Consider the following 27,343-nt stretch of genomic DNA (forward strand, 5'->3'; position numbering starts at 1 on the left):
ACGGTAACGTTAATTCAGGCAGTCAACGTGGGCACACACTTTACTTTCACAAGAGGAACTAACTTTCACAAGAGGAGTCCCGGATTTCCACTGCCTTGCTTTCTGCCTCAGACTCGAACTTCCTCAAGCTCTTTGAGCTTCTCATCCCCAAATTTATCTGCATCTGCACCCATTCTCAACCCTGTCTCTACTCACAGCGAAAGAGATACCCTCCCACAGCTAAAGCTGCCTCTTATACCTACACCCTCCACTGTCTCTAGGTCCTGACTCCATCAGGTTTTCTTCCTCTTCCTTTAACCGGTAAGTTACCACAGCTCTTCCCTGCCAGCATTTAAACATATCCCAGGCTCTGCCTTCTTAAAAGACTCTTCCTTGATTTTTCTTGGTACTATATTATCTCCTCCCTTCACAACCAAGGTTCTTTGAAGAACTGTTTGTATTCATGCTCTTCTTTTCCTACTTCCCGTTAATGTGCTGACCCACTACACTCTGGTCATGTGTGCCAAAATTGTGCCTCAGTTTCCTCGTCTGTAAAATGGGGATAACAGTAGCTACCTCATAGGACTGTGCGGATTAAATGAATTATTATACATAAAGCACTGAGGACACATACTAAGCACTATAAGTGTTAGCTGTAATTACTATTATAATAATTATTTCTTAATTACATAGATTCTTTCAAACTTAGTGTAATTCTTTGTTTTCAGAATTAACCATGAATCACATGTATAACCAGCCAGAGGCTTTTAACCCACAACGGACAAAAAGCCCTGCGTACTCAGTAACTGCTTTTTTATAGTAAAAAAAAAAAAGGTACGTGCTGCTAGTTTTACCTAATAAAAACGAATCGAAGCTTATGAGAGAAGAAAAAAATCACCAGCTGTCTCCGGGTCTCCTAGGAGACGGAGTCTGACGTCACTTGGGCGAGGGACGCCAGTACACACTACTGCGCATGCCCGCCGCCTCCCTGGCTGAGGGCGGGCGCAATGCGCATGCTCGCTTCCGGGTCACGGGTCAGCGCGTTTGACTGGCTGCGGGGCTTCTTCCGCTCGCGGTAAATGGCGCTAGTGGCGGGAAAGTTGAGTGTCTGGTTCGCCCAGCCTCCGGGGCGATGTGTAGTGACTTCCGCAGGGCCGAGTCTGGGACAGAGGTGAGAGCCGCCGAGTCTGGGACGGGAGCGAGAGAGATGAGAACAGGGCGGTGGGCGGCCGAGGGAGCCGGGAGGGCGGGGGAGGCGGGGCGGGTGCCCTGGCCCGGGGCGCGCGGGGCGCTCGGCGGAGGGTAGGCGAGCCGCCCTGGACTGCAGCCCCCCGGCCGACCCCTCCCGCCTTCGCACCCGGAGCCGGCCCCCAGTACCTGGGAGTTTGCTGAGATGGGCAGGCTAACGCGCGCGCGCAGAGCGGAGGCGGAGGAAGGCACCCCCGCCGCGTGCAGATAGGTGTGCAGTTCTGATCTCTGTTCGCTAGGCTGACGGTCCGAATCTGTCACACGTTAACTGCCGTTAGAAATGGTGAGCCAGGCAACAGAAGCGAGGAAGACGGAGGGATTGCCAGTTGCAGAATTTATAGACGTTTAGCCGGGACAGGCAATATTTGAGTAGGTTGCCTCCCCTTCTCCCTCTAGTCGCTACATCTCTGCTTATGGCTTCAAGCCCTCGCTCTCCCAGCTTGCATTTCCAGCTTAAGTATCTCAAAAAACACGCCAGCTATTTGACATCCTGCAAGAATTTATTCAGGAATTGAACCAGGAAGTTTCAGGTACTTACAGTGTGTCACCCACTGGTTCCACTGGTTAAGGAATTGGAGTAAGAAACAAAAGAAACAACTTCTGCCATTGAAGAACCAGTAAGGGAGTCCGACTTAAAAATTGCAGTATGTGTAGGAAAGCACGCTGCCCAGTAGAGGGGCAGGCATCTAGTTAGGAGGAGCAGATGACTGAGTTTTAAAAGAACCATGTGAAATCGGTTTAGCAAGGAGGGGGTGGCAGTCAAAGAGAATAGCAATTAACGTGGGTTCTGCCTGAAGAGCACGGCTTATTTAGGGGAACTGCAGGTAGTTCTGAATAGTTGGAACAAAGCTAGTGAGGGAGAGTGGAGTTGGGCAGTGAGCACTGAGAAATAGGCCAGGGTGGATTAGGAAGGATCTCATACAGATGAGGGAGAGAAGCAGTACTCTTTTTTTTTTTTTAAATAAATTTTTATTTATTTATTTGAGAGAGGGAACAAGTGGAGGGGAGAGGCAGAGGGAGAAGCAGGCTCCCCATTGAGCAGGGAGCCTGACATGGGGCTCCATCCCAGGGATCTGGGATCATGACCTGAGCCGAAGGCAGAAGCCCAACCGACTGAGCCACCCAGGCGGCGGAGAAACAGTACTCTTTAAGTCAACAAACTTCCTGTGAAGGGCGGGATAGTATTTAGGCTTTGCAGGCCAGGGGGTCTCTGTCAGAACTCCTTAACCTTGCAGTTCTAATGTGAAGGCATCCATAGAGAGGTGAACAAACCAGCATGACTGTGTTAAGTTATTTTTAAACTTTTGGATTTGACCTGCTGGCCATAGTTTACCAACCCTTGCTCCTTAAGAGTAGAGCTACTGCATGTATAAGAACCACTATAGTTAAAACCTTACTTACTTAGATGATCGTTTGAAACCAAGGTTAAACATAGATGACTTTTGCAGTCAGAACAAGCCTAGTATCTAAAAAATGGGAGCCCTGGGGTCCCTGGGTGGCTCAGCCGGTTAAGCGTCTGCCTTAGGCTCAGGTCATGATCCCAGGTTCCTGGGATCGAGCCCCCGTCGGGCTCTCTGCCAGGGGTCGGTGTGTGTGTGTGTCCCTCTGCTTGCCGCTCCCCCTGCTTGCGCGCTCTCTCTCTAATAAATAAATAAAATCTTTAAAAAATAAAAATAAAAAATGGGAGCCTAACACAGCCAAATCATTGAACAAAAAATTTAGCAACATATCCTTGGTCTGCCGTGTCTGTGTGGAGACCCTAAGCCAGATTGCCTGGTTCGTACTACTTTGGAGTACAGAGGGTTGAAGGGGAACAAGAAGCTGGGCAATAGGTGCTACTTTATTCTTTCTCCTTTTTGTTAAGAAAACCAGCTAAGTGAAACTCTTCCTTTAAGTGCTTTTGGGCGCTCAATGGCTAGTGCTTAATTTGTTTGGACACAATTTTCTTCCTTTGCACATTATGCTACAGTACTTTATGGATTCTACTTGGAGGCATTGTGTTGAGGAAGATACTGAAGTCAAAAGCTAGCCCAAGAAACAAACTACCTTAAATTTTTAATTCATGAGAATTACAACTTCAAAAAGCAGCTAACCATTCCCACCTTTTGTGAGTAGTAGGGAAAAGACATTTCATACAGGGTCTTCCAAGAAAATAAAGTTGCAAAAAATATTTTCTTTTAACATATTCTAGAGATGGAATTATGGTAGGCCAGGTAGCAAGTGACATATTCTAGAGATGGAATTATGGTAGGCCAGGTAGCAAGTGGAAAACTTAATAATGAACCCTTGATTTAAAGACTAGCATTTGACTACAGTTTACAATAAAATAACCTGTTTTTTTTACCTTGCCTACTGTTAATCTTTATTCTTTTATCCTGTTTATTCTTCTTAGCACAGCTGACAGTTTATATCGATTTAAAGGTCATGAGAGCAGACTTTGTTGTCTGTTGAGTTTACTCCTTTAGTGCCAGTGATTAGAATAATATTTAGCCCACAGTTGGCACTCAGTAATTGTTTCTTTAGTGGATAAATTTCATATCTGCTCTTCCCTCTCCCCTCGTTTGCCTTGCTTCATGCGTCATTGAAAAAAAAAATTTCACGGGAACTCCCTTAATTTTTCCTGTTGTCTTTCTGTTACTCATTTCTAGTTTGTGTCCATCATTGTCAGAGAACATTCTCTGTATGATTTCAGTTCTTTTGAATTTGTTGAGGTTTTATGGCCCAGGATGTGATCTGTCTTGATGAATGTTCCATGGGCACTTGAAAAAAATGTATATTTGCTGTTGTTGGGTACAGTGTTTTATATACATGAGTCAGGTCTTGTGTGTTCAGATCTTCTGTATCCTTAATGATCTTCTGTTGTAAGTCTATCCGTTGCTGAGTGGTGACTGTTAACGTCCCAGCTATAATTGTGGGTTTCTTTATTTCTCCTTTCACCTGTATTAATTAGTTTTGCTTCTTGTATTTTGAGGCTCTGATTGATATGTACACGTTTAGGATCATATGTCTTTTTTGGTGGATTGATCCTTTTATTATTCATTCTGTAATGTCCCTCTTTGTCTCTAGGAATTTTCTTTCCTCCGAAGTATGCTTTATCAGATATTAATATAGCAATTCCTGCTTTTTCATGAAGTCTATCTTGATAATATATGCACTGATTTTTCTCTGAATTTCCTCCTTAAAATAGAGTAAATATTTTTGCTTCTAAGAAACTGCAACTTCGAGGGTGCCTGGGTGGCTCAGTCAGCGACTGCCTTCGACTCAGGTCATGATCCTGGAGTCCCAGAATCGGTCAGTGGGGAGTCTGCTTCTCCCTCTGACCCTCCCTCCTCTCATGCTCTCTCTCTCTCACTCACTCTCTCTCTCTCTCTCAATCTCTCTCTCAAATAAAATCTTTTAAAAAAGAAAAGAAACTGCAACTTCGAGGCGACTGGGTGGCTCAGTCGGTTAAGCATCTGACTCTTGGTTTTGGCTCAGGTCATGATCTCAGGATTGTGAGATCAAGGGGAGGCGCGGGGGGTTGGAGGGGGCTGAAGGGGGGGCCCACCCCCCACCACCTTGGGCACCTTGGGCTCTGGGTGCAGCTGGGAGTCAGCTTGAGATTCTTTCTCCCTCCCTCTCTGCTCCTCCCCCTGCGTGGGCACTCAAGCAGGGGCTCTCTCTCAAATAAATAAATAAAATCTTAAAAAAAAAAAAAGTGCAACTTCTCCACTTATGATATGGATTTTTTCCATCCCATTCCTTCTCAAAGGACCTCACTGCTACAGATGTTCCCACTCCTATGGTCATTTTTCTGTCTTCTGCATTTTTTTTTTTTAATTTGTCAGAGAGAGAACACAAGCAGGGGGAGCGGCAAAGGAGAAGCAGGCTACCTGCTGAGCAAGGAGCCCGATGCAGGACTTGATCCCAGCACCCTTAACCGACTGAGCCATCCACGCGTCCCTGTCTTCTGCATTTTTAGTCTTCTTTTCCACCAGTCATTTCCGTTGGTATCCTAACATAAAACAATAACCGCGAAGCAGAAAACCTCCCTAGATGTCAACGCCCCACCCAGCCCCATTCCTTTACTCCTCAGCACAGCAAAGAGTTTCTGCTCTGTGCCTCACTTATCTCCCATTCATTCTTTAGCCCATGGTGATCAGGCTTCGGTCTCCCACTGTACCACTAAAAGTTCTCTTGTCTAGGTTATCAGCCAACTTATGTTGCCAATACTCATTTCTGAGTGCACTCCTTTTAGACTGAAGTATAGGAACACAGGAGAAAGTGTACTTCCTGTAGGAAAGCCGTTGGGAGGGAGGAAGGGGATGATGACCCATGGGTGTCTAGTACCTGCTCTTAAAATAACCCATTAGAAAATCTTCCCTGGGGAAGAGAGAATGAGAGGATAGGAGAATATGCCAGAAATATTTCTCCAGCAGAGTTCCTTACATGCAAGGTGAGAATAAGTGTTCTGCCAACATTAAGCTCCTGTAATTTTGATTTTGTGCATTCTGTTTCTTTCTGGGACTGTGTATATATTTGATTTTTTTAAAGATTTTGTTTATTTGAGAGGGAGAGCGAGCGAGTGGGGAGAGGGGCAGAGGGAGAGAATCTCAAGCTGACTCCATTGGAGCCCGATGTGAGGCTTGATCTCACGACCCTGAGATTATGATCTGAGCCGAAATCAAGAGTTGGACACTTCATCAACTGAGCCACCCGGGTGCCCCTATATTTTATCTAAATGAAAATTTGAAGCAGTTTGATACAACTTCCTGATGAAATCTAAAGAGTGTATTTAATGGAATTACTCATTTGTGGGATATCATAAATTTAAAATTTAATCCTTACAAATTCTGCTAGAAATTAATGCTGCTTACACACCTTCAGAATGGCAAAAATCAGCAATATAAAAAAAAACTGGTGTTGACCAGGATGTGGAGAAAAAGGAACCTTTGTGCACTGTTGGTGGGAATGCACATTGGAGCAGCCGCTATGGAAAACAGCATGGAGGGTCCTTAAAAAGTTAAAACTAGAGCTACCTTAGGGGCGCCTGGGTGGCTCAGTCGTTAAGCATCTGCCTTCTGCTCAGGTCATGGTCCCAGGGTCCTGGGATCAAGCCCCACATCGGGCTCTCTGCTCAGCGGGAAGCCTGCTTCTCCCTCTCCCGCTCCCCCTGCTTGTGTTCCATCTCTTGCTGTGTCTCTCTGTCAAATAAATAAAATCTTAAAAACAAAAAACACTAGAGCTACCTTATGATCTAGCGGTTGCACTCCTGAGTATTTTACCCAAAGAGTACAAGAACACTAATTCAAAGGGGTACAGTGTTTATAGCAGCATTATTTACAATAGCCAAGATATTGAAGCAACCCAGATATCCATCGATTGATGAATGGAGAAAGAAGGGGGGGTATATACATACAATGGAATATTATTCAGCCATAAAAAAGAATGAAATCTTGCCATTTGCAGTGATATGGATAGAGCTAGAGAGTACTATGGTAAGTGAAATAAGTCAGAGAAAGACAAATACCATATGATTTCATTCATTTAAGAATTTAAGAAATAAACGGGCGTCTGGGTGGCTCAGTCGTTAAGCGTCTGACTTCAGCTCAGGTCTTGATCCCAGGGTCCTGGGATCGAGTCCTACATTGGGCTCCCTGCTCTGCTGGGAGTCTGCTTGTCCTCTCTCCCTCCCCACCCCCCAGCTCATGCTCTCTTTCTCTCAAATGAATAAAATCTTAAAGGGGAAAAAAATAAGAGCAAGACAAACCAAGACACACACTCTTAACTATAGGGAACAAACTTGATGTTTACCAGAGGGGAGGAGGGTGGGGGGGGATGGGTGAAACAGGTGTTGGGGATTAAGGCGTGCACTTGTCCTGATGAGCACAGGGTGATGTATGGAAGTGTTGAGTTACTATATTGTACACCTGAAGCTAATATAACACTGTATGTTAACTGGAATTGAAAACTTTAAAAAAAGAAATTCATGCTGCTTAAATTGTCAGGTGTATATATAGTAGTTTTTGCTTTACTTTATCTATTTTTCCTTTTCCTCTTACAGGATGATTGCTTTTATAAAAGCATTAGTTCTTCCAGCTTGATTGAAGAGCCAGGCCTAGTACTCTGCCCTGAAGGGACAGTTGAATTTTCAAAGTGGCAGAGGGAGCCTAATTTCCCATGTGAAGGGGAATTGGTCCTCTAATTTATGGAACTACCATGAGATCCAAATTTTGCATCAATCACATACATATTCACCTAGCTGCTGCTTTCCCTTGCTTCCTTATTCCAGCTCCTCACTTATATTCCCTGTGTTATAGGTAACATGTTTTTGCCTGAATTTCCTCTGCATATGAGTAGTAAAACTAAGAATTGTATTCATTTTGTAGGTGTGAAATCCAGGCTTGTTATGGGGCAGGGGTGGGAATATTTTGTTTAGAATGTTTGCTTCTTTAGGTAGCTTTTTTTTTCTTTTTTTAAGATTTTATTTATTTATTTGAGAGAGAGCACAAACTGAGGGGAGAGGCAGAGGGAGAAGCTGAGCAGGGAGCCTGATGTGGGGCTCCATCCCAGGACCCTGGGATCATGATCCAAGCCAAAGGCAGACGCTTAACTGACTGAAGCACCCAGAAGCCCCTTTGAGTAGCCTTTTATACTTAACCGGTTTGCAACCCTGCTGCTTGGGTCCATCTGCAGACAGATTTATTTACAAAAGGTCAGGGGAAATGAGCCTTTATCCAAATGAGCTATATATTATGTATGTGTATATATTTACCTTAATGCCATTCATTTCTGGTTGGTTTGATCTTTTAAGTTCGTCTTTCTGCTCTTGTGTAAGCTTTTCCATAACTAAATGGTTTTTAAAAACATCTGTATGGTAGGTATTCTACTTAACTAGGTGTTGAAGGTATACAGTTGCATTGGAAATGGACTTTTGTTAGTATGAAGAATTTCGACATGAATACTCATGGACTTTTGGTAGAAGTTTGCAGACTGTCCAAACATGAAAATCAAAATAGTTTGAGGTTCTTTACACTCTCCATCCTTCCCAAGCCTGCCTACCTATGCCCTGTTTACCTTTAATTTAACAGGGAGCTACTGAGTTTCTGCCAAACAAAAGCGTTTTGGAGTCCATTGTGAGCCAAGATAAGATTCTTTTCCTTTTGAGCTTTTACATCCAGATGAGGGATGTAATGTGTTAAGTACAGTAATAGTTTCATGGAAGGCGGTGGCCTTGAAGAATGTATATTATTGTTTGTTCAATAGTCTTGGCCTTAGAAATTTAAATGAGAGAATAGGCAAAGGACATTCCCTGTAGAAAGAAAAAAAGCATTTCTCTATCAAGGCACATTTTGTATGTATTTAAAAGAACTATATACTAAATCTCTCATTCAAAATTAAGGGTGCCTCCCACAAATTAGAACTGACCCTGAGACTGAACAGAAAGGCTGACAAGTCCAGCTTGATGTGAAATGGCTTGTTAAGGGGGACTTACTGACTGAGCCTGTCTCCGGGCAGCCTCAAGATGAGTAAATCTTCTTAACCCCACCTCCCTTAAGACAAGACGGGGCTTTTCTTGCCCGGAGGTTGGGAGTACTGCTGTGGGACCACCCAAGAGGAGAATGTTTAATGGCTGTGTGTCATAGTCAGATCTCCAGGGCAGGTCAAGGATGTTATGCCCTAAGGGTGTACCTAAGGGTGTGGTTAAACAAAAGGAAAGAATGTTGGGAGGGGTGCTGTGCTCCAGGAGGTCCCAGGTCACTGACTGGCCTCCGCGTGATTTGTCCCAGGTGATTTGTCCAAGATGGCGTTAGGTTCCCACACCTTCGCAGCACCCTGCCTGATTTCTGTTGTAGCAGCTACAGTACTTTATTGCATTTTTGTAACCTTCTGACTCTCCCCTCTTAAATTCTTTGAAGATAGGAACTGTGTCTGCTACATCTGTGAATCCCTAGCACCTCACTCAGTTCCTGGGATACACTTGACTTGGCTGAAATGTTTACCAGTGGATATCTATACAATAGAGTATTACCCCCTTGGCAGATTATATACTTGTTATGGCAATAATGCTGCTGTTGAAACATTCAGGGCTCCTTGTTGCTGTTGGAGGGAGTACTAACAGAGATGGTTGAAAGAGGCCAGGTAATTGCCTGGACAGGATCTTGGACCGGTTTGATCGGCAGCATAGTAGGTCCAAAAACCGTTTCATCTGTGAACTCAGACTTGATTAGTCTCGGTGGTGCTGACTCTGAGGTAGTGGAGCCCAGAACTCCAGGCTTTGGGAGCCAGAAGAGATCTCTTAAATCTTGGCTCTGGCATCCACTAGTTTTCTCATCTGAAAAATAGAATGATAAATAGAGTTAATGTAACAGTTAAAAGGTATAATGTATATAAATTATGTACTGCTGATACCACAGTAAGCACAAATAGTAGCTATTAGTTGATGACTCTTGTTATGATAAAACTTAGCAGATACTGATTTACAAGCCAAATGTAAAATCTATTAATTAACAATATTAGTGAAACTGCCAAATAGGCTAAAATTGTTGTGTCCACTGTGCCTTCTTTTCTAAATAGGAAATTTGGCCTCAGAAAGATTGCTGAGAGACTCAAGAGAAATCCATCACCAAGCTCAGATTGCCCAGTGTGTTAATCTTCCCTAAAAGAATTAAACTGTCTTGTCTAGCAGAACTTACTTGGGCTCCTTTTAACAAACTCTTTTCTGCCCTTCAGAAACTCCAGATTGATTATACCTGGCTTCTTTCAGTTCATTCCTTAAATCTGGACATCATTAATTTTAATTTCTATAATAGGTTATGTCAGATTTTTAGGGTATTTTCTTTCTTTTCTTTTTTTCAAGATTTTATTTATTTGACAGACACAGCGAGAGAGGGAACACAAGCAGGGGGAGTGGGAAGAGGGAGAAGCAGGCCTCCCGCAGAGCAGGGAGCGGGGCTCGATCCCAGGACCCTGGGATCATGACCTGAGCGGAAGGCAGACGCTTAATGACTGAGTCACCCAGGCGCCCCCTTTTTTTTCTTTTAAAGATTTTACTATTTATTTATTTGAAAGAGAAACAGACTCTGCTTTGGCATTGTAAAACATTATTTTGAATATTCTCAATAGTGGAAAGTTTTCATCCTTTGAAAATGAATTTGATTTTTTAAATAATAGTGGAAAATCAGATGCAAACTGGCTAACTTAGCCAGTTTGGTAAGAGGAGTAATACCATCTCTGTCCAAATGTCATGCCAATATAAAGCTTTCTTGAATACTTTTCTTACCAGGAATTCTCACAGTAGAGAATTCTAAAATATTTTGAGGAGTGACAATAAGAGTAAACAGTTGGAGTAACTTCCTAAGTTAATCATTCTGATGAGGATAGTTATTTGTATACATGCTTTTTAAAACAATTTAAAGTCATTGTATGTGTTCTATCTTGTCCATGCAAGTTTCTTTCTTGTCCTTCAAGCTGGACTCTCCCATCTTCTAACTCAGTGGTTCTCATACTTTTTGGCTTTAGGAGTGCATTACACATTTAAAAATTATTGAGGATTTTAAAGAGCTTTTGTGCATTTTTTTGTGGAGGTTTTTTTTTTTTTTTGGTGGTATAGTAGTTAAAACATAGTATTAGTTTCAGGTGTACATCATGATTTGATATTTATGTTGCTAAATGATCACAATAAGTGCAGTTAGTATCTGTCACCAAAAGAGCTTTTGTTTATGTGGGTTATATCTATTTATTGAATAGCAGAAGCGAGAAGGTTATTAAAGCGAAAAATACACTCGCAAGATCTCCAGAGCGGGCGAGCTCAAGAAAGCTGCATGAGAAGTTTAGAATTTTAAATATTTACATTCATATACAAGTGACAATTATAACCCCTTTGATTATTACCATAAATATTTTAATGAAAAATAGTTATATTTCCCTAAACAAAAAATGTGGGGAGTGACACTTGTTTTACATATTTGCAGATCTCTTTAAGGTCTGGTTGAATAGAACTTGACTGGGTTCTCATCTCTTCTGCATCCAGTCTATTACTGTATGTTCTGGTTAAAGTACATGAAGACTCCCTGGCCTTTCACAGATACATATAGTTGGAAAAAGGAGGAGTATTTGAAGGTCTTTTTAGATAATTGTGGGTTTTCTTCTTTGATTCTGTTCCAAAACTTGACAAGATAGTAGTTTCCTAAAAGTTAATTGCAACGTAGAATATAAAATTATATCCGTGATTTTTTTTCATATGTTAAAATCATTGATTGGTCTAACACTTGGAGTGAATATTTTAACCAGGACTGATTTAACATCATGCATTGGTCATTTGGAGATATTGGTTCACTGAATTACACAGATCTTTCAAGTATTGGCGTGTTTTGTTAAATAATCATTTTTAAAAATCACATTCATTAAAACACTGGTGACTTCACCAAAAAGGACCTTAAATTTTGGAAAGCTGTCAAGGTCACAGTGGCGGATGAGTTTTCCAAAATTCAGATGTTATCATTGGCAACAAATACTGTCAGTTTTCTTGAAGTGACAAGCCTACTTTCTTTGTTTTCAACAAAATGTCTGCCAAATACCAAAGTCTGTATAATCAGTTTGTCTTTTAGTCGTTCTTTCAAATAAAAGGGCAGCCGATTGAAAAAAGCATCCAACTCAAATATTCAACACAAGTGCTTTTCCTAGAGAAAACAAAACAAAGCAAAACAAAATGATTGCATTTCATTTTGGAGAAGTCCTTCATCTGTGTGTGAAGTTGGGGACGTCCCCCGGAGCTGACTTGACCTCAGACACAAACTGCAGAGTTAGATACCTAAGACTACACTCAACTCTGATATTAATTGCAAGTTGGGGGGTCCCCAGGACCACCTTCAGGTATAGCAATCCAGTAGAAGGACTCACAGAACTCATTGCAGGCAGTTCTATTCATGGTTATGGTTTACTGCAGTGAAAGGATGCAGATTTAAAAGCAGCCAGAGGAGGAGATGTAATGGATCAAAGTCCAGGAGAATTCCAAATGCAGACCTTCCAGTTGTCCTCTCCTGGTGGAGTTGTGGATGGTGCTCAGTTCTCCCAGCAACAGTTTGTGATGGTCTGCCAACCACAGAAGCTCCCCTGAACTTTGGTGTCCAGCGTCTTCTTGGGGCTCTCTCATGTAGACACAGTCAGCTGCCCAAGCAGCTGACCTCACTCTCTGGCCCCCCCTGAGACCAGAGGTCAAATTGATCCAAAGCCCCAATGCTGAGTCACAGTGTTAGACTGTCTGGTGTGGCGGAAGGTTCCCTGGTAAACAAAGACACTTTGATCAGGCAGGATATTCCAGGAGACTTGCAGATGACCTCCCAGGGGCCAAGGGCAAAGGCCAGACCTCTCTGATCAAGGTTAAATTCTTTACTGCTAGTATGAGGCCTGTGTCATCACAATGATTTTAAAAAGTACTCAGGGGTCATGATTTAAGAGAACTAATACTTTTAACCTTCTCATCAAAGGCATTCTTGTGAAAAACTGGTTTTGCGTGTTTTCTGTGAGTGGTGAGGAATGCGTGTGTGCTGGGACAGTTTGGTGCCACTTCTGCGGTTGGGCCCGCATTTCCACCCGCCGCCACTGGTCCGCTGTCAGCGCAGGTGTCCACTCAGCGAGAAGGATGGTGTCTAAATACTTAGGAGGAGAGTTTTCACCTCGGATACGCCTGCCCAGTCTGCGCTAACTCAGCGCGCTGTGTCTCTTGTGTAGTGAGCAGTGCTTTACTTTCTTTTGTAATAAAATATCATCTCCCAGAGGACGGTTACAGCAAGTTCTTTGAGGGTAGGTTATCTTTTTCATCTTTGTAGTCTGCATTTTACCTGCCATGGTGCATTGTATGTAACAGAAACTCAGTAAACATTTGCTAAATTAATGCGTAGAACCCTTTCATCACTTCAGGAAATCTTTTCAAAAAACTTTCGCTTCAGTTAAAAAAAAAAAAAAAACAGAGTGACTGCTTTTGTTCCCATTTGTGATACGCTCTTTTTCTCTTTTGTTGTATGGAGGAGTGGTCAAATCTGTGCTGATTTCTCAGAAACTTGAGAATCAGCTTAGATATCTTTGATTACATGTCCCTCATTGACATTTAAATCAGTCATGCAGTTCTGCTTGCTGTCATCCTAACTACTTTTGTCTTGGTGCGGGCATTCCTCCTCCAGATTAGTGTGACAGACTCCAGCCTACTCTCCATATCTGGTTTTACTTTCAGATACATACCCTCCTAGCCACCAAGATAATCTATTTGAAATGCAGATGATGGTAGCTTGTGCTGTACTTAACAGAGTGCTTACTCTATGTCAAGCACTTTTTTTAATACCCTGAATCCTCAACAACTTTGGGAGGGGAGATTCTGTTTGTTATCACTTGAATGATGAGAGACCTGAGGCCCAGAGAAGGGAGCTAGCAGGTCTGGTTCTGAAGTCCCAACTGTCTACTGAGTAAACTATTCTAGACTGCTTCTCACTACGTAGCTTACAATCCCTTGCTCTTGTCTGCAAACCAGAGAATAAGCTCCTAAACATGGCATGTAGGGCCTTCTATGATTTGACTTCCACTCTTAGCACTTCTTTATCTCCTGCCTGTTTTGTGCTGCAAGCTTTAGCAGGTGAATCTGCTTACAGTTCACCTACATGCAAAGTAACAGCCTCTGCACCCTGGCTGTGCTCATGCCTGTGCTCTGTTCACCCAACAAATCCAGGCGGGAGCTCTTCAGGGGCAGTTTTTCTCCAGTTTTCCTTTGTCCCCTCCCACTACTAGATAAGGAATTGACAATATAATAGGCAGACAGATTAAAAGCTGGTGTATGTAAGTGTATTAAGTATGGTGAGAAGGAAAATTGGGACACGTAAGAAAGGTAAATACTTTGTAATTAGCAGTTTGGTCCTATCTCCCAAACTATACTATCAGCTCTTCTGAGGGCAGGAACTCATTTTATGCCATCAGTATTTGATACATAAACAAAAAAGGAAATATTTTTTTGAATAAACGAACATAATTTTTCTCCTGAATTGTATTTCCTGTTTCATAATTTCCTCCAAATCCTCAAGACTAAATTAGTCTTTTTTATAGATTTTTGGAAAATTGTGTAAATGTAGATTTCTAAGATTTTATATTTTTAGGTAATGAGTTTTTCTTTTTTCTTTTGCAAGCTCCTTGCCCGACTTGAAGGTAGAAGTTCCTTGAAAGAAATAGAACCATATCTGTTTGCTGATGAAGATTCATCTGTACATGGTAAAAACAATCTCAAACCAAAATACAGTGTCATACATTAAGGCTTATAAAACATGTTTTTTTCCAACATACTCATTTATATGTACATACTCGTCACAAACGGCTATATGGATTAACCTGTAAAATTAAAAAGTGAGAAATAGATCATGGCAGAACACTTTTAAGTCTTCATTATCTGTGTCAGATGAGATAAAGTTTGGCTCATCTGCAGTAAATCTTCAGAATAAATACTGACCTCTCTTATCCCGACACAGTATTTTTGAGGGAGTTTTGTTACTATAATTTATTTTTTAATTCTTTAGAAGTTTGAGAATCACAAGAAAGTCCTTAGGTACCCCGTTGTCTGTTAATACTTCTGTAGAAGGGAGAGGACGTGCCCACTTGCTCCCCGCAGTGCTTCTACACTAAGGAAGACTTACAGAAAGGTACCGTGCTGGCATTGTGTTTCTATTCTTGAGTGGAAGAGCTCTGTAGAGATATAATTCACCCTTTTAAGTGTGCAATTTCATGATTTGTAGTATTCACATTTGTGTACCTATCACCACAATTGATTTTAGAACATTTTCATCACCCCAAAAAGAAAGCCGTGCCTATTAGCAGTCACTCCCCGTTTGCTCCCACATCCCTCAGCCCTAGGCAGCCACTAATCTACTTGATGACTCGATGGCCTTGTCTGTGTATTTCATATAGTCGACAGTATGTGGTCTCCTGTGACTGGCTTCTGTTACTTTGCATAATCTTTTCAAGTTTTCTATTGTGGCATGTATCAGTAGTTCTGTTTCTTGTTGAGTAATATTCTCTTTTTTGTTTATCCATTCATCAGTTGATGGACATTTGGGTTTCTCGTTTTTGCTGTTACGGATAACGCTGCTGTGATTATTTGTGTACAAGCTTTTCTGTGGATATATGTTTTCGGTTCTCATGGGTAATACCCACGAGAGGGACTGTTAGGTTTGTGCGGCAACTGTGTTTAACCTTTTGTGGAACTGCTAGACTGTTTCCCTCAGCAGCTACACGTTTTACTTGCCGCCAGGGGTGAAGTGTAGAATAGTTCCAATTTTCCCACATCCTGCAAACAAATGTCATTGTCTGTGTTTTTATAGCCTTCCTAGTGAGTATGAAATGATATCTCATTGTGGTTTTGATTTACATTCCCTGATGGCTAATGATATTAGGCATCTTTGCGTGTGCTTATTGGCAATTTGTATATGTAATTTGGAGAAATGTCATATCTTTTGCCCATTTAAAAAAATGGGTTGTGTTTTTCTTACTGAGTTGTAAGAGTCCTTTATATATTCTAGATACAAGTCCCTTATCAAGTATGATTTGCAAATACTTTCTCCCATTCTGTGGGTTGTCTTTTCACTATCTTGATGGTGTCTATTGAAGCACAAAGTTATTAATTTTTTTTAAAGATTTTATTTATTTATTTGAGAGAGAGAATGAGATAGAGAGAGAGAGAGCATGAGAGGGGGGAGGGTCAGAGGGAGAAGCAGACTCCCTGCTGAGCAGGGAGCCCGACGCGGGACTCGATCCTGGGACTCCAGGATCATGACCTGAGCTGAAAGCAGTCGCTTAACCAACTGAGCCACCCAGGTGCCCACAAAGTTATTAATTTTGATGAAGTCCAATTTATCTGTTTTATCTTTTATTGCTCATGCTTTTGGTATCATAGCTAGGAGGCCATTGGCTAATCCAAGGTCAAGATTTACGGCTTTCATTCTTTTCTGATCAGAGAGCAGTCTTCTGTGATTCAACCTTTTTAACTGATTGAGATTTGTTTTATGCTGAACGTATGGTCTATCTTGAAGAATGTTCCATGTGCACTTGAGAAGAATGTATATTCTGCTCTAGTTGGATTGAGTGTTTTCTTGATGTTTTGTAGTTCTGGTTGATTTTTAGCATTAAGTCTCCTGTCCTTGTTGCATCTTCTGCCTAATGTTCTATCCGGTATTGAAAGTGGGTATTGAAGTTTCCGTCGATTACTATTGAATTGTTTATTTCTCCCTTTATTTCTCAGTTTTGCTTCATATATTTTGGGGCTTCATGCGCTGTTGGGCATGTATAAGTTTATTATTTTACCTTATTGATGGATTGATTCATTTATTATTATAAAATGTCCTTCTTTGTCACCTAACGCCCATTAGGATGGAAACAGTAAAAAACAAAATAACAAGTGTTGGTGAGGTTGTAGAGAAATTGGAACCCTTGTGCACTGTTAATGTGAATATAAAATGGTGCCACTATGAAAAACAGTATGAAGGTTCCTCAAAAAATCAAAAACAGAACTGCCATATGATTGGGGCATCTGGATGGCGCAGTCGGTTAAGCATCTGACTCTTGATTTCAGCTCAGGTCATGCTCTCAGGGTTGTGAGATCGAGCCCCAGGTTGGGCTCTGGGTTTGGTGCAGAGTCTGCTTGAGATTCTTTCTCTCCTTCTCCCTCTGTTCCTGCCCCCGCTCGTGCGTGCACTTGCTCGCTCACTCTCAAAATAAATAAAATCTTAAAAAAAAAAAAAAAAAAAGGAACTGCCATATGATCCAACAATTCCACTTCTGGGAAGATCTCCAGAAGAATTGAAAGCAGAGTATTGAAGAGGTATTTGCATTCCTGTGTTCATAGCAGCACTACTCACAATAGCAAAGAGATGGGGGCAACCCAGATGTTCATTGACAGATGAATGCATAAACAAAATGTGGTATATGCAAACAAGGGAATATTATTCAGCCTTAAAAAGGAAGGAAATCCTGTCGTGCTACTACATGGATAAGCTGGGAGGACATGCTAAGTGAAATGAGCCAGTCACAAAAAGGAAAATACTGTGATTTCACTTACGAGCTATCTACAGCAGTCAAATTCATAGAAACAGAAAGTAGAATGGTAGTAGCCGGGGCCGGGGGAAAAGGTGAAAAGGGGAGTTGTTGTTTAATGGGTGTAGAGTTTCGGTTTTGCGTGATGGAAAAGTTCTGGAGCTGTTTTACAACAATGTGAATGTAACTTAACACTACTGAACTGTACACTTAAAAATGGTAACTTTTATGCCATCTGTTAGCATGATGGGAAAAAAAATGTCCTTGTTGGTCTCTAAGAACAGTTGTTGTCTTAAAGTATACTTTGGTGACGGTATCGTCACACCAGCTATGTTTTGGTTACTGTTTGCACGGCACGTCTTTTTCTATCCTTTTGTCCCCAGTCTATTTGTGACGTGGTAAAGTGTGCCTGCGGTAGATAGCCTGTAGTTGAAGCATGTGTTTTTATTCCATTCTTCCAGTCTCTGCCTTTTGTTTGGACTGTTTAAGCCACTTACACTTAATGAATTATTGATAAGATGGAGTTTATGACTGTCTTTTGCTCTTTTATATACATTTTATATCTTTTTTGTTTCTCTATTCCTCCTTTACTGTCTTCTTTTGTGTTAAATAAATATTTTCTAGTGTACCATTTTGTTAAAGGTGGGGGGAAGGCAGAAGGAGAGGGAGAGAGAATCTTAAGCAGACTCCACACCCAGCACGGAGCCCCACCCGACATGGGCTTGATCTCACAACACTGAGATCATGACCTGAGCTGAAATCAAGAGGCAAGAGTTATCCAAGTGAGCCACCCAGGTGCTCCTAGTGTACCATTTTTATTCCTGGTCATTGCTTTTACTTTATTTTTTTGAGTTATTTTCCTTTAAAAAAAAAAAAAAAGATTTATTTGACACAGAGAGAGAGATTACAAGCAGGGGGAGCAGCAGAGGGAGAGGGTGAAGCAGGCTCCATGCATGGAGCAGGGAGCCCGATACGGGGCTCCATCCCAGGACCCTGAGATCATGACCTGAGCTGAAGGCAAACGCTTAACCAGCTGAGCCACCCAGGCACCCAGAGTTATTTTCCTAATGGTTGCTCTGAGGGTCACAATTAATATCTTAATTTAAAACAATCTAATTTGGATTAATAATACCATCTTAATTTCAATATTTTCTAAATACTTGGCTACTGGGTAGCTCCATTTCCTCCCCCTTCCTTTGTGTTGTTACAAATTATGTATCTATACATTGTATGTCCATAAACACTTCTAAAATTGACTTAATGCAAGAAATTAAAAAGCCATTACAGCAAAGAAAATGTATTATAACAAATAAAAAATTATTACTCAGTTCATTTGTTTAAGTCAGATAAGTGAAAAAAGTTACAAATATAAATATATACTGTCTTTCATATTTACCTATGTAGTTGCATTTACCTGTGGTTTTTATTAATTCATTTGGTTCAAGTAACTCTCTACTGTCCTTTCATGCAGCCTAGAAGATTCCCTGTACTATTTTTTATAAAGCAGATCTGTTAGCAAACAATTTTCTGAACTATCAGTAATAAAGACAACTTTTGACCAAACATGTTAGACAAAAGATTGAACTTTCTATTCTATCAGAAAGGATATTATTAAGTTGGACCTTATGAAACTGACACAAAAACATGGGTTCACAGCACCGCTTATACATTTGAATATTACATTTGTAGAAACTGCAGAAACACCATCATGCTTGTCACTAACAAAAAAGTTTACTTAGTTTGGATTAACACCATCTTAATTTCAATATTTAATAAATACTGTCGATATTTTAGCTGTAAAACCAGTTAGATGAGTGTTCCTGGGAGCAGTAGACTGAAGACTGGTATTAGAAGGACTGTTTATCAACAACAGTAGTTTATCAGAAACTGTGGGGAAGCTCAGACTGAAGCAGAAGACATTCAGGGATTATAGAAAGCTCTAATGCCATTGTGAACATCTCTTAAGTGCTTTTTCGTAGTAGTTACTCAGTAGTATATACCAACTCATTACCTCTTCCATACTGTAATGATTGTAATCTGCAAATTCAACATATTGTTACACAATTAGTAGGTTGGTACCAAGATGATGGATTTTTTGGCTTTTCTTTTTTATCCTTATTTTGAAGGATCTTCAGATTCATAAACTCACTCTGACAATCTGTTACCCAGATCCCTTACAGCATTCTATTTGTGAGAGCAACTATCAAGGCCAAACCATCCAGATTTTCTGATTTAGTTTAATTTGTCAAGTGCCAAACTGTAGAGGTGTTTTTTGGGGTGTGTGCGTGTGTATGTGTGTTTAGTGGTGTGTTTTTTTTACTGCAAGTTGTCATACCCAATACTTTGAGTGGACAAGGGTATGATTTCTTTTGTAACAGCTATCAGAAACATTCGAGATAGTGACTTCAAATACCCCTAAAAGGACTATGCCCCTCTGTAGAACATCATGTTTGAATATGATTTTTGATGTGATGATTAGACAGTAAATGTTTATAAAATCAGCAAAACTGACTTCAGTTGATCATTAAACATATTTGTAGAGAATCTGGGACCTTAATGATAATATTTATGTGTAATTTGCAAGTTTGCACATTTTATTTCCCCAGTTGTTACAAATGACCTTTTTACTGCTTTGCTATTAATCTGTAAAAGGAAAAGAGTATTTTTATATACCCCTTAATCATCTCCTAACCAAGGATTTCACCTTAAGCTTTGCCTCATCTCAATCATGCCAAACCAAGAATCTAAGGAATCCATATACTACATACATAATCTATTTCTAGCAAACCTTGTTAAACCATGTAAGCAAGTGCTCGAGACTTACTCTTTTGAGTTATGCTGAAAGATGTTTATGAGCACCACCTTCTCTCCAAGAAAATATTTGGCCAGGTTTTCATTTTTTTCCTATTCTGAGGATTCCAGAAATATCCAGAGATAGCTCACACTTACTCTCTGGCCAGTGTCATGTAGTTCTGTCTCCCTGTGGAGTCTCTTCCCTTTTACTTCAGAATATGTTGCCTTTCTCCTACCTTCGGTTGTCTTCATTTGACTCCAGCCTCACAAAACTGCTCTTGAATATTTTTACTTTTTAAATGAATGTAGACCATCATATTTTCCCCCTAATTCCTCATGTGCCCCCTGCCTTCCCTGCAGCCTGATTCTTGGAAGAATGCTGAGTGCTCCCTGGAGAGCCCTTCTGAGTATCTGATTTTGAAGTTTGGTTCATAAAATAATATTTATATTAAATGTGGTTTTGCTGGGGGCGCCTGGGTGGCTCAGTCATTAAGTGTCTGCCTTCGGCTCAGGTCAGGATCCCAGGGTCCTGGGATCAAGCCCTGCATCGGGCTCCCTGCTCAGCGGGAAGCCTGCTTCTCCCTCTCCCACTCCTCCTGCTTGTGTTCCCTCTCTCGCTGTGTCTCTCTCTGTCAAATAAATAAATAAAATCTTTAAAAAAAAAAAAAAAAGTGGTTTTGCAAACTACACAGTTACTGCTGTAAGGTAACTATCCAGGACCGATTCAGTGATCTGTTCCCAAACTCTCCCCGGCCATTTTTTTACTTTTAGAAATTTTGTGCTGCATTTAATGTTATTTAGTACTGTTTCATTTTCTTGAAACCTTTCATGCTCTGTGTCATTTTCCTCCTAATTTTTATATTAGATTTCTGTTTTTATATGTCTTCATGCTGACTCCTCTAACGTGGATGTATCCCAAGAGTTGAGTTTTTGGCCTCTATTCTTAGTTTTTCGTTCACTCTCACCCACCAAATTGAGCTTTCTGTTCTCTGTTTCTGTGTAGCTTACTCTCAGATCATTATGTCTGCACTCTTATTAACTGTCTTGAATCTTAATCCTAATGTTGTAAGCCATTTTTATTTTGTGACATCTAGCTAACATAGTATTTTGAAAGCTAAATTCTTGTTAGGATATTTATGTGATTATGTGAATTAAAAATCCCTGCTTTCCTTATGTATTTGATTTGCATGGGTACTTCCAACCCTGTCTCTGAATAGAACCTTTGCAACGCTACCTTAGCTTTACCCTTATCTTCTGAATATGTGAAGGGGCTGAAGAGCTGACAAAACCCAAGTGTCAGCACCCCTTGGGCCAGGGGCCGTGGGCAGGGCACTGGACTCACTGGGCACTTTGTTCCTGTTCTGGCTTGTCTCCTGTGTCGGTCTCTTGTTTCCAGCCTTGGTCCTGGGCCTTTGCACCTGCTGGACTCTGACCAGTGCCACACCCCCTACCTGTGATTCCCCTATCAGACTTGCTTCCTTTCAAAATGCGATGTTCAGGGGCGCCTGGGTGGCTCAGTTGGTTAAGAGACTGCCTTCGGCTCAGGTCATGATCCTGGAGTCCCGGGATCAAGTCCCGCATCGGGCTCCCTGCTCAGCAGGGAGTCTGCTTCGCCCTCTGACCCTACCCCCCCTCATGTGCTCTCTCTCTCATTCTCTCTCTCTCAAATAAATAAATAAAATCTTCAGAATGCGATGTTCCAGAGTTCACTTTGGAGCCTTTACCCCTCACCAGATAGGACGTACATTTTCATTTTTTAGATGTCTCTCAAGAAGTTCTCAAAAAGAAAGTAATCTGATGAAGTGCATTCGAAAGATACTATGTTTTGTGCTGGAGATAGAATAGTAAAGTCCCAACCTGAAAGGAGCATACAGGAAATATAATGAAATAGTCAGAAATCATATAGCATGAGGGGCGCCCGGCTGGCTCGGTCGGTGGAGTGTGCGGCTCTTGATCTTAGGGTTGTAAGTTTGAGCCCCACGTTGGGTGTAGAGATTAATTAAAAATAAAAAAATCTTGGGCGCCTGGGTGGCTCAGTTGGTTAGGCGACTGCCTTCAGCTCAGGTCATGATCCTGGAGTCCCAGGATCGAGTCCCGCATCGGGCTCCCTGCTCGGCAGGGAGTCTGCTTCTCCCTCTGACCCTCCCCCCTCTCATGCTCTCTCTCTCTCATTCTCTCTCTCAAATAAATAAATAAAATCTTTAAAAAATAAAAAATAAAAAATAAATAAAAATAAATAAAAATAAAAAAATCTTTAAAAAATTATATAGCATGAGGGCGCCTGGGTGGCTCAGTCATTAAGCGTCTGCCTTCGGCTCAGGCCATTATCCCAGGGTCGTGGGATTGAGCTCCGTATCGGGCTCCCTGCTTGGTGAGCCTGCTTCTCCCTCTCCTTCTGCTGCTCCCCCTGCTTGTGCTCTCTCTGTCAAATAAATAAATAAAATCTTTAAAAAATATATAGCATGATAACTGTGATGATGGAACGTGATAAAGTTTGCTTTCTTACCTCAGAGTGTTGTTATTAGGATCAAATGAGATATCATCAAGTTGTCTCTTTTCGTTTGTAAAATATGATAGAAAACTTAGTTGCTATTGATAGGCCTCTTTCTGGGGAAAGAAGGGAAGGTCTGGTGCAGTCTGGTGATTGGTTTCCCCACTGTGTTTCTGCGTGGTTCACTGTGTCCTGCAAACTGTTTTCAGATTAGTCTTGCTAAACTGTGTTTTCAGCTTTCCTTCACTACCATCAATATCTGTTCTATGTTAATGTTTCATCTAATGCATGTAGTTTTTTCTCCTTCTCTAATATAGGGAAGTAAAAGACTTGTAGGTAAAGGGCGGATTTCAGCTTAGCTCCTTAGTCATGTAGTAGGAGAGAATAAACTGAACATCTGGCTTGAATAGTTTTTTAGTTACTATGTTAACTTTCAGCAAGAGCATCAGTGAACAATTGTAATTGTGAAAATAGTTTTACTTCTTGAGTCTGGAATCTTTTGGGGGAGGGGTGTGGGGTGATCGTTTTTATTTAAATTTTGAATTGCATGTAAGATTATGGTAGAAACTGAAGTTTTACAGTACCTTAAATATGGTATAGTGGTAACATGCTAGATTTTTTACACATTCTTTGTGAACGTTCCAGTTTACAATGGTTTGTTAGTAATAACAGGAAATAAAGTACAGGTTGGATTCTCAGTACTTTATTCTCAGGTTGGATTCTCAGACTATGTAATGTGCTTGGGGCCTAAGAATCTGCATTTTTAACACAGTGTTTCCAATTATGTGGTTCAGCCATAAATTAAATGGAAACAAACTAGCAAGAATTGGACGGCCACTGTCCAGAGTGGATTTTGAAGAGCTCTGGAGGCAGAACAGTTTACCCAGGTGTTTAATTTGCGTTGTCCTCACTGGAAGAGAGTTATTGGAACCTATATAGAAAAAGATTTGGAGTCTTTGAAGTTCAGAGTGGTTTACTTCCACTTATAATGCTAGGAAAATAATTTACAGTGCAGATGTCATTCCAGCTGGGCACAATTTCAAGAAATTTTTATAGCAAAGAATAAGTGATAGCATATTGGAAATGTGGAGGGGTGTTTTCAGTTGAGGGATGCTATTGGCATTTAGGCCTGAGAGCTGTGGACTCTTGAGGCTCTGTACGGACAAAACTGCACAACCAAGCATTGTTCTGCCCGTAATGCCAGTAACACGAGAAACCCTAATTAGGGATTGTTTCAACCGCATGTCACGAAGTCCAGCCTAGGGGCTTTCCTGATAGAGGCTTATGTTCCTCACCTCACAAGTGTGGAGAGGCAGGCCCCGCATAGCTGAGTGGGTTTCCATAGTGTCATCAAAGTCCTGGGCACCTCTTGTCTTCCTGCTCCACATTCTCCACAGGACACCCTACTTAGGGTGTCCCTTTTGTACTCACTCCAGAGTGGGGCGTGGCAGAGCAGAAGTGGCCCCTGTACCAGGAAAGCAAAACTTAGCAACCCCCAACAGAAATCCACGCGTGTCTCATTGGCTACAACGGTGATACCTGCTGCGTGATGCCTGCTGACCCCTCTCTGCAAGGGGTATGAAGAAAAATAGTTTTTCAGCTGGGTGCACTGCCTTCCCCCACCCCCCAAATTGAGGTTTTATACTTAAGGAAAAGGAGAGAATGTATAGTGGGTAATCAGGTACCAGAAATGCTGTGTACCATAGTAGTAATCAATAGATTTTTGAAAGACGAGAGGTCTGGCACTTTATTCTTAGCTTATCGCCAGTTTCAGTGTGATTGCACGTGGACCCCTACCCAGGAGACTTCCTTGGGTGCCTTTCAACCTTGCCATTGTTTTCCACATTTTCTTGATGCTAATTAATAGCCAGCTCCTTCCTCAGAGGTGAAATTTAATGATTTAATTTCCTTATTTATTTGTATTTGCTTATGTGGATCCATTTTGGCAAATGGATTTAGATTTTTCTTTGACATTCCAGTAAATGTGTTTTTACACATTGTTGCAGACTCGTTCTGTAGCCTGCTGTTACTGTGCTGCTCCACTTTGACTGACATTTTTACATTTTACGCAGGTGATATTCTTGAATTTCATGGTCCAGAGGGAACAGGAAAAACAGAAATGCTTTATCATTTAACAGCACGATGTATACTCCCAAAATCAGAAGGGGGACTGGAAGTAGAAGTCTTATTTATTGACACAGATTATCACTTTGATATGCTTCGGCTGGTTACAATTCTCGAACACAGACTATCCCAGAGTTCTGAAGAAATGGTAAAATGCTGCCTCGGAAGGTTGCTTTTGGTGAACTGCAGTAGTAACACCCAGCTGCTCCTCACGCTGTACTCACTAGAAACCGTGGTTTGTAGCCGCCCTTCCCTCTGCCTTTTGATCTTGGATAGCCTGTCTGCTTTTTACTGGATAGACCGCGTCAATGGAGGAGAAAGTGTTAACCTACAGGAGTGTACCCTGAAGAAATGTGCTCAGTTCTTAGAGAAGCTCGTAAATGAGTATCGCTTGGTTCTTTTTGCAACAACACAGAGTATAATGCAGAAAACCACAAACTGGACAGAAGGGCCTTCTTCTGCCTTGAACCATCCGAGTGAGGCAGATGCGGACTATAGACCCTATCTCTGTAAGGCATGGCAACAAGTAGTAAGGCATAGAATATTTTTCTCCAAACAAGAGGATTTTAAAACCAGCAACCAGTTTTCTTTGGTTTCACGTCATTTAAAAAGTAACAGTTTAAAAAAGCATATTTTTATTATTGGAGAAAGCGGCATTGAGTTTTGTTGATATGTATCATAAAATAGTGTTTTTCAGGATATTATGCAAAATTTAAAAAGTTCTTAATGGGCTAAAATGATTCGATTATAAAGCTTTAAACTCTGGGAGAATTAATATAAATATTTCTACACAGAATGGAATTTTTTTTTTTTTCAGAATGGATTTCTTAAACTAGTACAGTGGAACTTTATTCTCTTCTTAGGTTGTTGAAGATAAATCAAACTGGTGGTAATAAACTGTATATTAAGCTTGTTTTAAAACTAAATAAATAATCTACACATTGCAGCCTAAATAAAATGAACTTTTTTATAACTTTGTGTCACATTTCTGGAATTTAGTTAAGTACTTAATTGTTCAGGAAAGTTTAAATGCATTTCCGATTTCTCATATGTAACTCCTTTAGGAAGCTGTGACTTTGGAAAATGTTCTGTAGAGCTGTTATTTCTGCAGAGGGGATGAAAACAAGGAGCCTGCCCATCTGCCTTTCACACCAAAGACTGGAAAGTCAGAGCATTCTGATCTGAGTTAGAATGAGTCCAAGATGGAGTTGCATTCTGGTTGGGTCTCTATCATTTTTTTTAACACAGGGAAGTAATATACCCATTCAAGGAATTCTGTGAAGATTGTTTTGAAATTTTCATCTCCTCATTAAGTGATAGACACATGCTAAAACTGTATTAGAACTGTATGTTACTAGTATGTTCTTAGCCATTTAGAATAGTCCAGCCATACCATGAAATGAATCAAATTATTTCCAGCTGAGAGCTGGACAAGGCTCTGTGTACTTTGGCCAAGGGGTGGCCAGAGTGGGGAGCGTGCACCTCGAGAGGTACACAAGGTAACGTATTGTGGAGAGGAAGAAAATCTCAGAACTTCTATTTATACATTTTAGTCTAAGAAAAGATGAAATTGCATCAATATTTGATATTCAGTTGACTCTGGTGCGCTCATTGATCTGTGTGTCGGTGGTCATCTGTCGCATTCACATCTGAAGTATCCTGTGGGGAAAGTGGAAAGAATTGACTGTGATGTTTTCGTGGGTATGTTCATTTATATGTTACCAATTTAGTTAAAACTAACTGTAAATTAACCTACCCAACAAAGATTCTTTTTAAGGGCTTAGAAAGGATCCTGCAAAGAAATTAAGATTGAAGTTAATATTCTTCATGATGCAGGGACAGCAGAGGTGGCGTATGCTGTCTGTGCCCTGCTCATGGACCCTGTGCCACCTCTAGCTTACCTGCAGTTCCCAAAACCCACTTGTGGAGGTGTCTGCTGGCTGCCAGAGCCTGCTGGGCTGCGTGTGGGCCCGGCCGGGCAGTCCTTGGCCAGTGAAGGGCAGGATTTGGTGTGTAAACACTCCAGCTTCCTTACCCTCAGCTGAGAGGACACTGAGGTTCTCTCAAGAGTGGCCCCAGTAGGATTGGTTCCCATTGCTTACAGCAGCAGTCCATTTATTAACACACTGCATACTGTCTTCTGTCCTTCCGTCTCACTTCACCCTCATGGGGCCTCCTGGGATTGTCACCCTAATGAAGGACAAGTCCTGGGGTAGGAGCTACTTCTGTTGTGGGTCCAGGGGGAACCAGACTGTCAGTAGACAGTAAGAAGTTGTCAGACAAACAGCCCTCCTAGGCCCAGTGTTTGCTTTTCGGCCACATCGTGAAATTTAAAACGATGGTGGTCCCAAGGGCAATCAAGTCAAGTTACGCAGGATCACATTTCTGTCATTCACACTCTCACACCCATATGCCCTCAACAAATTTTATTTTGCCACTAATAAACTTTAAAATACTTAAGAATATGACCTATTTTATCCCCAGTTCATCCTTTTTCGCTTTGTATTTTTGTGGTTTTTATTACATGTTACGTGTAAGTAATTTATAAATACTTGTATGTTGGAGGAATATGCTGGTTTCCCCCTGGATAAGTGTGTGATCAGTAAGATTGAGAATCTCTTGGAGCGCCTGGGTGGCTCGGTCAGTTGAGCGTCTGCCTTGGGC

At 41.2% G+C, this 27,343-nt stretch overlaps 1 protein-coding gene across 1 annotated transcript; it reads left to right on the top strand.

Moving 5' to 3' along the window:
* Positions 1-1,016: 1,016 nt before the first annotated feature.
* XRCC2 (X-ray repair cross complementing 2) lies at positions 1,017-27,343 on the top strand. Its single transcript, XM_032394312.1, has 3 exons — positions 1,017-1,150; positions 14,379-14,460; positions 24,628-27,343. The coding sequence occupies exons 1-3, from the start codon at positions 1,112-1,114 to the stop codon at positions 25,347-25,349; spliced, it is 843 nt and encodes a 280-aa protein (XP_032250203.1). The 5' UTR covers positions 1,017-1,111; the 3' UTR covers positions 25,350-27,343.

Source organism: Phoca vitulina, unplaced genomic scaffold (assembly GCF_004348235.1).
Source record: "Phoca vitulina isolate PV1807 unplaced genomic scaffold, GSC_HSeal_1.0 scaffold80, whole genome shotgun sequence".
NCBI classification, from domain to species: Eukaryota; Metazoa; Chordata; class Mammalia; order Carnivora; family Phocidae; genus Phoca; species Phoca vitulina.

Coding starts and splice junctions, on each gene's coding strand:
- XRCC2 (XM_032394312.1), top strand. CDS start 1,112: ATGTGTAGTGACTTCCGCAGGGCCGAGTCTGGGACAGAG. Junction 1,151..14,378: donor GGGCCGAGTCTGGGACAGAG/GTGAGAGCCGCC, acceptor TTCTTTTGCAAG/CTCCTTGCCCGACTTGAAGG. Junction 14,461..24,627: donor TGAAGATTCATCTGTACATG/GTAAAAACAATC, acceptor CATTTTACGCAG/GTGATATTCTTGAATTTCAT.